At 41.6% G+C, this 15,631-nt stretch overlaps 2 protein-coding genes across 5 annotated transcripts; one reads left to right on the forward strand and one right to left on the reverse strand.

Moving 5' to 3' along the window:
• Nucleotides 1–81: 81 nt before the first annotated feature.
• On the reverse strand, nucleotides 82–6,882 carry leng9 (leukocyte receptor cluster (LRC) member 9). Of its 3 annotated transcripts, none has more exons than XM_085291910.1 (8): nucleotides 6,730–6,882; nucleotides 6,385–6,507; nucleotides 4,096–4,189; nucleotides 3,618–3,745; nucleotides 3,178–3,504; nucleotides 2,914–3,091; nucleotides 2,023–2,146; nucleotides 82–1,942 (listed from the first exon to the last, which is right to left on the reverse strand). In XM_085291910.1, the coding sequence occupies exons 2-8, from the start codon at nucleotides 6,497–6,499 to the stop codon at nucleotides 1,280–1,282; spliced, it is 1,629 nt and encodes a 542-aa protein (XP_085148036.1). In that variant the 5' UTR covers nucleotides 6,500–6,507; nucleotides 6,730–6,882; the 3' UTR covers nucleotides 82–1,279. The 3 variants fall into 3 exon arrangements, with proteins under 3 accessions (XP_085148036.1, XP_085148037.1, XP_085148035.1); XM_085291911.1 differs by having other exon boundaries at nucleotides 2,914–3,088; nucleotides 3,178–3,507; XM_085291909.1 differs by having other exon boundaries at nucleotides 3,178–3,507; nucleotides 6,730–6,881.
• flcn (folliculin) lies at nucleotides 6,874–15,367 on the forward strand. 2 transcript variants are annotated; one of them, XM_085291902.1, is made up of 12 exons: nucleotides 6,890–7,284; nucleotides 7,439–7,642; nucleotides 7,759–7,905; nucleotides 8,002–8,223; nucleotides 8,303–8,469; nucleotides 8,555–8,646; nucleotides 11,447–11,610; nucleotides 11,811–11,924; nucleotides 12,341–12,464; nucleotides 12,578–12,703; nucleotides 14,220–14,322; nucleotides 14,735–15,367. In XM_085291902.1, exons 2-12 carry the CDS (start codon nucleotides 7,439–7,441, stop codon nucleotides 14,940–14,942), a joined length of 1,671 nt encoding a protein of 556 aa, XP_085148028.1. In that variant the 5' UTR covers nucleotides 6,890–7,284; the 3' UTR covers nucleotides 14,943–15,367. The 2 variants fall into 2 exon arrangements, with proteins under 2 accessions (XP_085148025.1, XP_085148028.1); XM_085291899.1 differs by having other exon boundaries at nucleotides 6,874–7,284; nucleotides 7,759–8,223.
• The last annotated feature ends 264 nt before the right edge of the window (nucleotides 15,368–15,631 follow it).

A 15,631-nucleotide genomic window follows, 5' to 3' on the forward strand; every position in this document is an offset into this window, starting at 1 on the left:
GGGAGCGTTTCCACATCCTCGGCACCACAATGAAGGCATTTATAACGGCGCTGGCACCTCACCACTCACACGACTTTAAAATAACCAATTCATTATTTAATCCACATGATAATCTAGTGGTCATAATCATTTGTAAAAAGAGTACAAAGGGATCATTCTGTTGGAGCGCAGTCCATGCAACATTCATATAAAACCCATTGTACAAGTCCCTGAATTATGAACAGCAATTATTCAGGCCTATAAAAAGAACACTTTATGTGTCCATAATCAGCTTCAAATTTATTGTCTGTGCAGTAGTAAAACAGTGTAAATTAAGCATGCTTACAGGTCAAAGTTAACCCCAATCATTAGGCCCATCAGATATAAAGTATAACAAGCATTTCTGCACCAAGAAAAACAGATGACCAATTAAAACATTCTTAAAGTTCTTCATAGAAATAAAAACAATATTGATATTATCAAACTCATGGTCCCGAGTCAATTAGACATAAATATTATTGAGCTCCAGCTCATGTTTGCACAAACAGTTCTTCATGGTTTTTACTGTCTCTACATAAAAAAGGCTCTCCAAGCAAAACATTATTTGGCTTATTGATTATTAAACAATTATGGATTCGTTTCTGGATTTTCCCCAAATATGATTAGCTGTAACAAATAAAACGTCACAACCACTGAATTCACCAGTGAACCAGAATTTAAGCAGGCTGATGACACTGAGGACACTATAACATGAAAACTGTGCAGTAAAGATCCATGGCTAAAAGAACCGGAGCTAACATTTTTAAAATGGACTGCTGCTCTAAAAACTTCAGCACCTTAAGCAGTTTTTTTTTTTAAATTGTGGATTAATTATTTATATGTTGTATTGTAGCCAGGATGTTGTTTTAAGCTTTAGTGATGTTTACAGCCCATCCCCGCCCTTTTCTTTCCTCTATATCTCATCTAGAAATATGAAACATGAGATTTAGTACCTTAACACAGCGGTCCCCAACCCCCGGGCCTCGGACCGGTACCGGTCCGTGAGTCGTTTGGTACCGGGCCGCGAGAGTTGAGGCTCAGGTATGAAATGTATGGTTTTGAGGGTTTTTAATCGGTTTTCAGCGTTATTTTGTTATCGTTTTTATCGTTAACTCGGTTTTCCTGGGTCTTTTCACGTGTGTTATGAATAAATCTTCTTTTTTTCGGTACCGGTACTAGTTTTATTTTGTTGTATTTATCCGCGACACCTTAAAGGCGTGGCTTATTGCACCCAGTAATGTCTGCAAATCAGACTTCTTTATCATCGAAGTGTTACCGTGCACACCCTCTCATAAAAACCGTCTACTTTAGAGCCGCCCATGGCACAAAGGTGTAAGGTGTTAACTGGCAGACGCCCAAAGTTTAAGCCCTTCCCCACCCTCAGGTCCCCCACACCTTCAAATATCCTCTCGGCCTCCCTGTCCAGTACCCTGGCCAGGCTGAGGTGGTAGCGTGGGTTGTAGGAGTCCCTGTGAAGAAAACCCTCTTTCCTGTAGGCCTCCTGCAGACCGCTGTTGAGCTGCTGTAGGTGGAGCTGAGGCTGAGGACTCACGTACAGCACCTTCCCATTGAAATGTTTCAGCTTCACAGGAAAGGTCACAGCTACCGGCGGGTTTCGGTCCAGTTGTGCAAACCGTTGGAGGATCTCCCCAGCAGCCGCCACCTCAGCGGGGCTGTGCAGCACCAGGAGGCACAGGGTGACGTGAAGGCTGGAGGCGGTTTGCCAGTGAGGAGCAGAGGAAGGTATGAGGGAGGTGAGCTCCTTCTGCAACTGCTGGAAACAGGAGAGGATGGCAGGAGTGTTGGCCCGGAAGGTGATGAAGTGTGTGGGTCTCTTCTTAGGGGGGCGACCACCACGCTTCTCTTCTCTCTGCTCCAGAGGTACAGATGGATTCTTGCTAACTTGTTGGGCTGCAGGATAACTCTGTAGTAGAAAGGGAACATTCAAATAACATAACATACAGTGTAAAAGCAAGATTTCACGGTGAGATGTGCTGTACTCACTATACAGTCTTCATGGCCTTCCCAGCTTTCCTCCCATTCTGGCAGAATCTCCCCCTCACCCTCCTCTTTTACACCCGGTGCCTCCTCTTCGGATGAGGAACTCTGATCTGCTGAAACCTGATGTCTGGAATCAAAGCAGGTGAGCAAAATCAATAAAGAGCCAGCTGTAAACACACATTTTGAAAAATCCATTCTCTAACTTCTAATTGCAAGTTCTTTTCATTCTCTTACAGCTTGTTACATACCTAACATGTGTCACAAAAGCCTGAATGAGGTTGTTATTTGAGGAAGGCAAGCTATAACTGGAGTGCATTTCTCAGCAGGGATAGCTCAGTAGGTAGAGTGGTGGCCCCATGATCGGAAGGTCGGGGGTTCGACTCCACTGAACGGCTACCCTGAGGTACCCCTGAGCAAGGTACCGTCCCTACACACTGCTCCCCGGGCGCTGCATTGGTGGCTGCCCACTGCTTCACTGGGTAAATGGGTTAAATGCAGAGGAACTATTTCCCTATGGGGACTAACACATACACACACACACACACAGCTTTTCTCTTATTCTCGTCTTCCTGATGCAGAGGTGTGAGTGAAAGAGATGTGGGTGGAGGTCCTCAGACCTCTAGATAGTAACATGCCATTTGAATGCTCCAATCAGAAACGGTCTGATTTAAATTTCTTACTATAATATACCCCCACCCTTATATTCTGCCTCAAATCACTGATGCTGAAGATCCTCAAGCATCTTTCTCATTTTAAGTGTTTTAACATTTAGCACAAAGTGATTTGGGAAAACAATGTGTAGATGCTAACAATGATTTTGGGGGGGGGGGTGGGGGTTCTTTTACTTAAGATCTGTTCTGAGTTATATTTAAACGAGCAACACGAACACCAGACCTATCTGCAGCCTCCTCCACAACACATGGTCCTCGTGACTCCTGTTGTTCCTGAGAAGTGTTTCCTGTACACTCTGGTGGTGGTGCAGACTCAGGGGTGTGAATATTTGTCTCATTCGGCTTCTCTTCCTCTGCAGGTGGCTGCTCGTTAGTTGTTTCAAGCGCTGCTGTATTTTCTTCTAAAACAAAACGTAACATTCAGTCATCTTGCAGAATGCATGTGGTCACATGTAAGGTCTGGCAGCACCAAAGCTGCTTCTCCTACCTCTTACTTCCTCTTCCCCTCCAAAGGGGGGAGCCAGAGATTGACCTGTGGAACCGAAAACTCGGTCAGTCCTGGTGTGGCGGTCCCAGACACGGTGCCCTCTGTAAGTGAAGTACTGGATCCTGTGTCTGGGCAGGGCCAGCTCAACAGTGTAATCACAGTCACATGGGTTGGTCTCCCAGTTGAAGTCACAGAAGGGGCGCTCCAGCACGCCGAGGAATCGATCCACATAGCCCACTACAAATTCTGATGCATCCACCGATGGGTCCCACAGGATCCGGGAGATCACTTCATCTGCTGTGCGCATACGAGGCTTTTTGTTCACCTCTGCTGAAGAGAAACAGTTAAAAAAAAGTGAACGGACAAGTTCCAAGAGTATAAAGCGTAATTGGTCTCATGGAAGTATGATCTCACAGAAAGTTAAATAAATGCGGAGTCACCTCTTCTCTCGTTGTGTTTTGGCTTTGGCACTTTATTCACACTGCCCTTCTTGTTCTTGTGTTTTTCTTCTTCCTGTTTTTCATCCACACCAGGACACAGAGCCCCTGAATCATCCTGTAATGGGTCACTAAGAAAGAGAGCGGCAGTGGAAAAAATGCAGAGACAAGGAGATTGAGACAGAAATTTCATCAGTGAGAGTATTCATCATATCTAGCCAACTGTCCTGCAGATAAAAAAAAAAAATGCAGACAAAAGGTCATTCCAAAGATATTTACATCCATGTCTCTCTGTCTCCAAACCAAGCTTCTAACATCTGTGATCTGAAGATAAACAGCAGCTATTCTACAATAATTTCCAAAGTCTTTTGTGTTAATTTTGAAAATAAATCCACAAGATGCCAAGAAATGATCTGGAAAAAACTATAAATCCTCATTTATGCTTCTGATGACTTTTCTGAATAAAGTAAGGAGAGCAAACCTGTGAGCTAAACGGCATCTGAGGCCAAAATGACATTTTCCTATCCGGAAAAACTGGCACACTTTGGCTCCATCCTTGCAACATTCTGCTGACTCTGAAAGACAGGGCACCAGAGGGAGAGACAGAACAAAAGGTTAAAAATAAAAAGAGCCAACGTTTAATAACACTGAACAGAAGTCATGCAGCATTTCATCCTTTCTTCTGCATTCAAACTATGTCAGAAAAAAACAATGTAATGGCAGCAGAGATCAACAGGTTTTTGTTTAAAGCAGTCCCAAGGCATGTTACATCTTTTATGGTCACTCGTAATTTTAGGTACCCATCTTTGCTACAATAAGGCAGTACTCAAAATAATGTTTTTCGCCATTGGACCACTAGAACCGTAGAGCTGACTTTTACCCAGGCCCCTTGTTCATTTTCACAGGCCAAAAAAGTCAATGTGAGAAACTTGTAATCTTCTGCTAAGATTGCTGCATAATTTATTAGCATAACTGACTTAGATTTATGTTATGAATCTTTTTTTTTTTTTTTTAAATTGTAGCTGTAAAAAATGCTGTGCCCCTCTTTAGATCTCTAAAAAAAGACAGTGTGGCTGGTGTCAGTCTGCAAGTTCACAAGAATTCTGCCAAATTTGCCACAGAGGTGATGGTATTTTAAAGTTAAAACAAGTGAGTTTCATAAGAAACAACATCACTACCCAAATGTACTTCCTTGCTGACCCTGTGTGACTGGGTCATGGGCTACGCTGAATCCTACAAAAAGTCCAACTTCCAAAAACTGCGAGTTCTAAGATTGTATTTCTTCACATTGATCCCAGCTGTAAAACAGAGGAAATTTACACCCTGTTAGTTTATAGTAGTTTTCACTATCAGTGAAACTATCTTCATCTATTAGACTGTAGTCGCTGTTAAGTTAAAGTGTTCAGCAAAGCGATATGATTGATAAATGAACAATATCAGATCACACATGTGCTACTTATACCATACTTTCAGAAGATGTAGTATGTTTCTACTTAGAACAAAATCCATGAAAAATTTGTAAAATTATGTGGTGTAATTGTAACCATAGAAAACAAATGAGCCACTTTGGCCTCTGGTAAAATTACAAGTTTTAAGTTCATTCTTAAAGTAAAATGGAAGAAAGAAATCTGAGATCCTGATGAAGTACCACAGGGCTTTTACTGTATATGATTATCCTTGCACCACATAATACTGAGCAAGTTCTCTTGGATTTTGTTTTTTCTACTGCTACCACCGATGAGCACCTGTCAGATCAGCCATGAGAGCTGTGCAGTACTTTTCTTTCTGATTTTTGTTCATGTAGATTTTCACCGTTTGCTTCTGCGTGTGTTTACATTTTGGCTGATGCCTTATATGAGCTTCCGCATCAATCTGTGTCACTCACACAGACATCTGGAAAAAGGATTCCTTATCGTCTGTCCATTTATTAGAAAACCCTCTTATCATTCCCGTTACCATGCTGTGTCATAAATAAATGAGTGAGAAAGAGGCATGGAGAAAATGATGTGTACAGTCCATCTCCAGTCCACTTCCACTGAGTATTATCATATGACAGGTGGCAGTGACTCAACTCAGAGGACTCAAATGTCAGCCAAGTATGCTGTACATGACGAAGTTGCCTTTACACCCAAATAACACGCATCCTGCAATACTATTTAGAGACAGGAGAAATGGACGTGACTCATGACACAAATACTTTACTTATTAGCTCTGAGTTATTTATTAGAAAGGGAGATGGTTGTCTGGATCAGCCACAAGTTTTGGGAGAGTTTTCAACTCTCTTAAATTGAATGCCTATAAGTAAATGTCTAAGCATAAAATTAAACATTACAACTTTGAAATTCTTTAGTATAAATAAAGTTAATCCACAGATTAGTCCGCTGAGTTCCGAGTGGGAGCAGAAGCGGGCAGATCAGAGTCAGTCAATCCTGAAACATTTCCAGCTAAGCAGAGTGGCCCAGCAGGACGTGAAAAATGTAGGAAACAGTTCAATACAGTACTGGACTCCATCCTTCAGCCCCCCTTCTGATGATAAGAGGATCCGGCCACGCGATTACAAAACTAAGACCTGGCCAGAACTCACACCACAGGCTGAACAATATGATTTATAAGTGGATTACTAGGAAAATAATAAGCTGGTGTAATCATATGAGTCAACCAGCAGGGTTTTACTGTACATGTCTAATAACAAGATGTGTTTCAAACCACCTTAGAAGCTTTCACAGACTCACTTTAGATTACATATAGTAAATGTGCGAAACTGATTTACCTCCTTTGGCTTTTGGGGTGTCTTTGCCACTCTGAGAGTCAGCGGGGACCCCTGCCTGTGGACTCGGTGTGTCAGTCGGGTCGGTGGGGGGAACTCCTGATCCACCTGAAGCCATCCTAAGATCTGAGATTTAAAAGTCAGAAAAATCTGCCGTGTCACTCACTGTGTGCAAGTTATCTCTTTGTTGACTACTTAAGAGTGACACACCTATAAAAATTTCATGTTTTAATGCGGAAGTGACGGATTAACGTTGTACAGTGTTAAAAGAAAAGCTAATAAACCAGCTAGTCTGCTAAGATAGCATAATCAAACCATATATACGCTTATAAATCAACCGGAACATACCTTGTAGTACACAAACCTTCAATGAAAACAGTTCCGACTTTTTTTTTATTGCCCTTTAACCCCATGTTTGTTATACCAGATTGGGTTATGGGTAATGTAGTTCCACTTTTTCGTTTGCCGAGGAATGGCTCGTTTGTCGTACATAAAGCCTGATATTGGAACACAGAAAAGTCGAAAAACTCTTAAATATGTTCGCGTGCTTTCGCGTCACTGGTAAAGCATTAAAGATGTTTTTGATTCGACGGATAAAACTGAGAAAATGAGCAGCAGTTGGCAGCCACGCGTCACTTGTGCCGGAGCGCGTGACTCTGCATCATGTGACGAGGTCTGTTTTTGTTGCCTGCTGGCAGCTACACAAAGGACAAAAAAGTGTAGAAAGCCTCAATTAAAATGTTAGGAACGATGGCTTTTTAAAATACAGGCTCGATGAAGATTTGATTTTGTTTCACGGCGCTGTTATTTTTTTAACGGCACGGCTTTTTGAACACTACGTCCAATGAATACCTCTTTGTGAAGTGTCACCAGTCATTTGTTGAACGTGGTTCTGCACTGAAGGTAAGACCGTCTCATACTGCCACTTGTACCCGTATTTTAACCCCAGTGTAATCTGGTAACGTCAGTGATTAACCAGAACTAGATGTAGGTGTCCTGATCTAAATCAGACATCTTTAGCACAGTAAACATATGAAAACTTGTCTTGTTCTTTCAGATGAATGCTCTGGTGGCTCTCTGTCACTTCTGTGAGCTCCATGGCCCTCGAACCCTGTTCTGCACTGAGGCACTACACCCGCCTTCCCCATCCCCTTCATCCCAGGTAGGTGCCCAAATGCCAGGGGACCGAGATGGTGACCGTGATGGTGAAGGTCTAACCATGAAGGCCAACAGCTCAGCCACACAGAAAGAAATGTGTGAGGTGAGTAGAAGGGGCCTGACTGTGACTTTATCAGATGCTTGGATCCCTCGCTTTATTTGTTCCTTCATTAATTTTCAGCCTTAAAGTACTGATTTCCTTTTTTCTTTGTCTCGTAGGGTTGCCGATCCTTGCCTGCATCTCACCCGGGCTTTGTTAGCATTGATGATGAAACAGGCATCCGCTTCCTTAGTCACCAGCACCCCAGACAGCCCCAGCTTTTCAGCGTGGTCCGACAGGCTTGCGTACGCAGTCTCAGCTGTGAGGTAATTAGTGACATGTTTATGTGGGTGTTGTCTGTGGGCTTTAATCGGCTGATTACTGATATACTTCGTTGTGTTTTCTGTTTGTTTTGGTGTCAGGTGTGTCCCGGACGTGAAGGGCCCATTTTTTTTGGAGATGAGCAACATGGATTTGTGTTCTCACACACCTTCTTTATCAAAGACAGTCTCGCTAGAGGCTTCCAGCGTTGGTACAGTATTGTTATGGTAGCCATGGACAGAATCTACCTTATAAACTCCTGGCCTTTCCTGCTGCGTCACCTGAAGCTTACTATACAGAGTCTGCAGAGCACAGCTCTAAAGGTAGAGCACGTATATAAACATAATAAACTCAGCAGACTTATTAGTGCTTCTGATGTCTTTGGACTGTCCTTTCCATTAGGTGTTTGACAATGAACAGGGAGTTTGTCCCCAGCGAGCTGTGAGGATGAACAGTGCATTTTCACCTGCAGTTTTTCCACACCAAAGGAGCGGCAATGCAGCCCGATCGCTGACTTCGCTCACCCAGCATCCTAACCTCTGGGCCAGCCTGCACTCCTCCTTTAGCTGGTGAGTCATTAGGTTCAAAGAAACTGTTCTTCTTTTTCCAGTCAGTCTCTCACCCGGCTAATGAGTGGTCTCACCTCACTTCCAGGTTACTTAAAGCTTGTGGTAGCCGTCTGACGGAGAAGCTCCTGGAAGGAGCCCCCACCGAGGACACTCTGGTGCTCATAGAGAGACAAATGGGTAGATGCATTGACCTCGATTAAGAGGCGTGATATTTATTTATGCATATACAGTTGTGATCAGAAGTTTGCATACACTCATCATGAACATGAATCTCATAGTAATTTTGGGCTTTAAATGATTCGTTTGAACTGTTATTTTTTTCCACAGTGGAATGACATCTTTAATGACTTTAAAAAGCAAGAACTGAATGTACAAGATTGAATTTATTTGGGATTTTCTCGAATCCACACAGTGTCAAAAGTATACATACAGACTCAAATATATACATACACTCCCTCTAAAATTTGGTTTAATGTTCCTTAGGAAGTTGCACCTTAATTGCTCAATAAGTATCTGGCATATTTTGGGGGCTGGGTAGTTGACCCATCTTCTTGGCAGAGTTCATTTAGATTTGTTGGTTTGTTGAATCAGCTCAGCTTATAAGCATAGTCCACAGATTTTCTGAGTGAGGTCAGGGCTTTGGGAAGGTCATTTCAGATGCTTAGTGTTAGCCTGCTTTATCCCTTCCAAAACCAGGTTTGATGTGTTTATCCTGTGGGAATACCAACTGTGTGGAGTTAGTCATCCTTCTTCATTATCCTATCCACTTTGTACAACTTATTATTTGACTGTCAGTCAAAAGGTCTTACAGCACAATGCTTGACATTTCAAGGCAGACTTGAGCCTTGGTGCTTCCTGGCTCAAGTCTTCCAGTATCAACTGACAGTGACAGTATGGGTCTTCTTACAGAACCTGGTAAAGTGGTGACATATCTGAATAATTTGTACTTGCGTACAATGGTTTTAACTGATAACCTTCGAATCTGTGTATTTTCTGATCTGTTGGTTAGAATGGATCCAAGAGACCGTCCCAGCTTGTGTAAATCTGCAGTTCTTCTTCTTAGATCTTCCCTGAGTTCCTTTGACTTTCCCATTGTTCTGAGTAGTGGTTCATCCAATGAGTGCTGTCAAACAAATCTCTTTATGCTGGCAACGAGAGAAAATTAATAGGGCTTGGCAAGTAAAGACTTTGTAGAACCTTCAGCGCAACAGTGAATAGCCAAATAAGAATTGGGTGCACCAGTTATAGCCAAACTGGTGCACCCAATTCTTATTTTTTAAAGTCATTAAAGATGTTGGCTGTGCAATTATTCTACCCTGGAACATGAACTGTGTTCCAGTGCAGAAGGATAATCTAACCAGCAAATTCTTGTGGTTCTCTGAGGTCCCACAGGTGGGGCTCAGAAAACCAGTTGAAAAATATGAAGTTGAAAAAAATGCATTTAAAAGGAAAATAGGCGAAAAGGAGATTTCTGATGTAAATTGCTGAAGCTTTTAAACAAAATTCAACGTGCATCTTTTTTTCTTGTTGATGATTGGTTTAAAAAAATGTGCAGTGTCACCTTGACTCAGCTTCTGAAGTGGAACGTGTGTGAAAAAGTTTAAAAACCACTTCTTTTAGATGTGGTAAGGTTCATTTTGTTCCTAAATTAACCTAAACTCATGACAGCATGTCATTAGTTTGAACAACATGCTTATGGTTGTTCTCATCTGACTGAGAAAGCTCTGGTGAAAGTGTGAATCACCAGACAAGTCTGTGGAGAGACGCCAGAAAAACAGTGATTCACTAAAGCATCCCAATTTTCCAGAGAGTTTACACAATTCCAGTCAGTATTCAGTAATATCATGTACAAAAAAAGAAACCCAACATTTACAGTGAAACTTTCTCTGACAGTATTAGCTCTGTAATTTTAAATCCTATTCTGGGTCATTTGACCAAGAATCTGTTCATTTATACACCAAATGGACACTCATTACATAGACTTTGCTAGGAGATGGTTGAGTCCTGTTTTACCTTTAGAAGTGCTTTAATTATTTGTGACAAAGATTCATCAAGGTGCTGGAATCATTCCTCAGAGATTTTGGTTCATAATGACATGACAACATCACACAGTATCTTCAGATTTATGACAATGCATTTATAACAATAAGTAAACAATACCGATCTTAGCTGTGGCAATTAAATGGTTCTTTATTGGTACTAAGAATCCAAAAAATGTGGGCCAAACCACAAGCAGCTGCCTGAACTGTTGATGAAAGACAGGATGGATTCATGTTATTTATTCTGACCCTACTATCTGAATATTGCAGCGGAAAGTGAGACTCATCACTAGGCAGTATTTTTCCAAGTTTCCAATTGGAAGTTGTCCAGTTTTGGTGATTCTCCTCTGATGTCAACAAGGCATTTTCACCTAGAGAACTGCTCCTTACTGTATATTTTCTTTTCTCTTTTTTTTTCTTTTTTCTTTACTGGGTATTTTCTTCTTTTTTTTCCATTCTCTGTAAACTCTGTGTGGTTGTGTGGGAACATCAGCAGTTTCTGAACTGCTAAGATCAGGCCACAGCCCACCATGCAACATTGAAAGTCTCATAAATCACCTTTCTTCCCCATTATGATGATCACTTTAAACGTCAGCAGGTCATGTTGACCATGACTACATGAATAAATGAACAGGGTTGCTATCATGTGAGTTGGCCGGATATTTGTGTTACCAAGTAGTTGAAACACTGTACTTAGTAATGTGGTCGCTATGCAGTGCAGGTCATAGGTGTTACTAACAGAGTCTGTTTTTTTTGTTTTGGAAACAGTGGGTAGCTATCCTCATGTGTGCACTATGATGATAGTTGTGTAGGTATGACTCGTGTGGTGTATGAACCGCCGTTTATCACAGTTTCCTACGGAAATTCCCCACATTTGTAATGAACCTTTGCTTGAAAGCATTTGCTTTTTCTGTTTTTTAATGTCATGTGTTTTAAAGAGCAAGAGGAGGAAATGAGCTGCTGGGAGGGAGCAGAAGGAGGTGCTTCAAAGACGCAGAGACACCTGTCAGAGACCGAGCTGGCCCACAACTTCCTGAGCGATGATACAAAACTGGATGAATTACCTGGTCCAAAATTTAGGTCACTGAGGCATTTGAGACAGGTGAACTTAAGCACATTTGTAGTTTGCTAATGTATACCCAACTTAATCATGAACAGCGATAGAAAACTGAGATTGAATAAAGAAAAATACGTGTTTTTACAATCATTTATATGGTAAAGTGATGCATATTGGTTAAAAAAATAGCTCATACACTATGTCTGTGAGCTGTTGCTTGGTAAACATTGTGGTTCGTTCGGCAGGTCCTCGGGGCTCCTGACTTTCGACAGCTAGCCTGGCACGTGCTCATGGGAAATCAGGTCATATGGAGAGGTGCAGATCCAGTTCTCATCCAGTCAGCTTTTACAGTGCTAAAGGTACTCTGCTCCAGTGGTGTGGCCTTTGTAGATAGAGCGTTGTATTATAATATGGGTAAACATGAACTTTTGGGGCAGGGGAGCGCACCTACTATTTGTGTGAGGGTGTAATGCTGTTGTTATTGCACAGTTTTGACCTTTTCTTTTGCGACTACATGCTCTCCTGGGGTTTTCTTTGTGGTTATTTTTCATTTGAATACTTGAAAGATAAATTTTTAATGTTATCAGTATATAATTTTAAGACAAGTTCATACTGTAATGTTTGTGTTACTTTACCACAGTTCTTTAGTAGTTGTCAGAAAAGCATCACTTATAGCATTAATGAGTAAGCAGAGACAGCGAGGCTGTGTGAATGTTAGCCAGATCAAACAGTGTATCATCACGGCCATTAACTCACTTCTCTATTTTCCCATTAGTCTTTGCTCCCGGTAGGCTGTGTGCGCTCCGTGCCATACAGCTCTCAGTACGAGGAGGCCTACAAGTGCAACTTTCTGGGTCTCTGCCCCGATGTGCCTATTCCAGCTCACGTCAGCTCCTCAGGTGCAAGAAGCTCTTTGAGATTTGTAGATCGCTGTGTGAGATTCTCTGTCAAAAACTGTAGATGTGTATTTGCAGATTAAACTGTAATAATTTTGCTTCGATTTGCTCTTCAGAGTTTACAGTGCTCGTGGACGTCACCTCAGAGAGAAGCTGTCACATCCCAGCTGTAAGAGAAGACGACATCAGCTCGCTTTATCAGTTCACCATCACCAGTGCCAACACGCAACCTATAGACAGGGGTGAGTACATCAGTCTTGATTTAATTTGCTGCATGTTTGTTGCCTCTGTTAGCGTTACACAATTTACAGTCTGGGAACCCATCGGCTTGTCTGCTGATTAATCCTCTGAGGCCAAAGGTTTTTTTCACGGCTTCCTGTGTAGTCGGCGTTTTTCTGTTCGTTGCTTTCTTTCTGTGCTTTTTGCTCATTCTTTACAAAAAGTCAGGTAAATTAAAAGACCGATAATAAAAAGCTTCATTTTCTACGGCAGCCGATGTTTTCAGGTTTCCATCTTGACAAATGCCATCCTTCCCTTGCTCTTCACACAGAAAGCTTACAGCTATGTAACCCCAGCCTGCTCTAGCCTAATTGATCGATACCACATGGACTAAAAGCAGATTACAAATAGACGTCTTTATATGTAGAATCTATTTATAGAGATTACAAATTTACATTTATCATCATCTGACTCTGTATCAGTGAAAAGGACAGATTTTTTCCCCCTCCTGATTCATTAACCCTTGTTTAAGTCAGAGCAGCTGTTAAAGTGAAAGTAGAAAAATGCTCAAGCACAGCAAGAGCATTAAGGAATCCATTAAAAAAAATGAAGAATTTGCATCGAAAACAGAAACTAGTTGTTTCCCACAGAATATATATCAGAGAATCCATCTCACACGTCTTCAGACTTTGTGCCAGCAGACAAACCAAACTGGTTCTGGGCAAATCAGAGCTCTGTGATGAACTTAGAGTCAGAAGGTCACGGCTACAGGTGTGTTTTAGGTTTTACAGGTGCACCGAACATCGTTTTTTACAGCAATTCCTACTAATAAATTCCTATTAATTCAGTAAAACGTAAATGAAAAAAGTTCCCATTAATCACTATCTATTATAGAAATTTCTAGCCTTTTTTTCTTAACACTCAATTCCTTTACAAAAATAGGGCCCCATTACTTGATCATGTCATAAAACTTATACCAACATATACCAGGATTAAACGTGAAGTTAAACTTCTTCGCGCTGACAGAGAGGGGAGTTTAAGATCAAAGTAGGCTGTATGTCGCCCGCATTGTGAAACGAGTTTGACACCCCTCCTTTAAAGGGTTCTGACTATATAGGAACACACACACACACAGCAGAATACACAAAAGCAACAAACATACCAGCATACCTGAGAAAGGGTCAAAAACTAAATCCAAATTATAAACTTCAAAGCTACAGAAACCTAAAACATGAGAATGAGTAACCGTTCGAGTAAACAGCAAAACATTTGCTGCGTAGCTGGTTGCAGCGACTGCTTGCAAGCTCATAAAGCTACTCAGACCACGGCCTGTTTTTCCTTTTCGCGCTCTCTGCATCCTGTGGTTCGTCAGTCTGATTTGTTGACGTTTTCTCACAGCAGACGGTTATACACAAATAGTTCAACCAATCACCTACTAAGAGTTTTTAATTTTTTTTGCTTGACTCTTTTTTTTTTTTTTTTCCCTCAACTTTCCCACATGGTTCTTCCACTGACTAAATCTTTGTCCTCTTTCTCCAGGTCCAGCATTACTGAACAAGCTGGAGGTCGCTCTGTGCAATGAGAACCTGTCGGTGGATGTTGTGTCTCACTGCCTGCTGTGTTTGAAGGAGGAGTGGATGAAGTGAGTAAAGCTCCTTTATGCCACGTTCCAGATACTTCAGAACTCGGATGTCGGAACAGCGCATTTTACAAAAAGCCAGCAAAAACAGAATTTGTTTAGGTTCTCATTAAGGTAGAGCCATTCAGGGAGAAACAGGGAAAAACACATTAATGGATAGAGCTCGATCACTGCTCACTATTTAATGAGTCAAAAACACACAACACTTGCAGTACAGATTAAAAGTTTATAATTTTACTGTTGTTTACATTCAGTACTGCCATCTTGGATTGCTAACTTAGGATATTTCCAAGTGGGAAGTCTTATTGAGAGGGCGTTCCACACAAAGATTCCCACCGGAAACTTGGTGTTTCCGAATTCTGTCTTCTTCAGGAAGGCATAATTAGTCTTAAGTGTGATCTATTTGTTTTTTCAGTAAAGTCAAAGTGCTGTTCAAGTTCTCCAAAGTGGACGGTCGAGGAAGAGAGGACACGCAGAAGGTTCTGGCACTCCTCGGTGCTACGGGGCCCGGGGAAGAGGACAACGTCAGGCTGCTCAAGTACTGGATGACTGGACTTAGCAAAACATACAAGAGCCATTTAATGACAGCTGTCCGAGGAGGGGAGAGGAGCCCCAGCCAGTGACAAAGAAGAGGAGGAGGAGGAGATTAGGATAAAGAAAGGGGAGCTGAAATGAGGGGGAATGCCATTTCTTTGACGTTCCCCTTGTTTTGTTTTGTTTTCTTTTATTAATTTGTTTAGTTTTGGGGGGTTTTCTTACCCACATTCTTGTCATTTAATGACAGGACTGTGAACGGATGACACAAAGGGTTTCGCTCGTCAATTATGGTTGTTTTCAGTAACTGTTGTGTATCTAACGATGATGATTATCTTGCTCACTAAACAAGTAGAATCAGTTTGGATAATGCATGAGGGCTTTTATTTGTCAAAGGGAACTCTTATAGGAGACCTTTTTATACAGATATGTAAAGCTTAGCTTATTACAAAAAAAGACTTTGCACTTTGTTTACTCCTGCTGATGTTTTAAAATAAAATAAAACCAATGTAAACTTTGAGCCTGACATCCTTTCTCGACCCATGGTTGGCTCCACCTTGTGGTGAATAGAAAGAAAATGGGAGGGAAAGTGAAGCGGAGGTGGAGACCTTTTGTTTCTCCATCACCTCCCACTCGTTTGAAGGTCTTCCTGCGAGCAAGCTTTAAGTGGTGTAAGACAGCACTTTTAAAGAAAAAATTTTCCCCCAAGTCCTGAAACATACAAAAAGTGTTGCCTAACAAGGACCCGGGACAGATGACCACATCGGCAGGATTTGGG

Source organism: Mchenga conophoros, linkage group LG11 (assembly GCF_057382185.1).
Source record: "Mchenga conophoros isolate Kocher_MC1m ecotype Shallow Benthic linkage group LG11, M_conophoros_male_GT1.1, whole genome shotgun sequence".
Taxonomy (NCBI): domain Eukaryota; kingdom Metazoa; phylum Chordata; class Actinopteri; order Cichliformes; family Cichlidae; genus Mchenga; species Mchenga conophoros.

Excerpts from the sequence above, each read along its gene's own strand:
- leng9 (XM_085291909.1), bottom strand. The coding sequence starts at position 6,499 with ATGGCTTCAGGTGGATCAGGAGTTCCCCCCACCGACCCGACTGACACA. Across the intron at positions 4,190-6,384 it reads CACCCCAAAAGCCAAAGGAG|AGTCAGCAGAATGTTGCAAG; the intron begins GTAAATCAGTTT and ends CCTGTCTTTCAG. Across the intron at positions 2,147-2,913 it reads GTGGAGGAGGCTGCAGATAG|ACATCAGGTTTCAGCAGATC; the intron begins GTCTGGTGTTCG and ends CTTTGATTCCAG.
- flcn (XM_085291899.1), top strand. The coding sequence starts at position 7,439 with ATGAATGCTCTGGTGGCTCTCTGTCACTTCTGTGAGCTCCATGGCCCT. Across the intron at positions 8,470-8,554 it reads CTGCACTCCTCCTTTAGCTG|GTTACTTAAAGCTTGTGGTA; the intron begins GTGAGTCATTAG and ends CCTCACTTCCAG. Across the intron at positions 11,611-11,810 it reads CACTGAGGCATTTGAGACAG|GTCCTCGGGGCTCCTGACTT; the intron begins GTGAACTTAAGC and ends TTCGTTCGGCAG.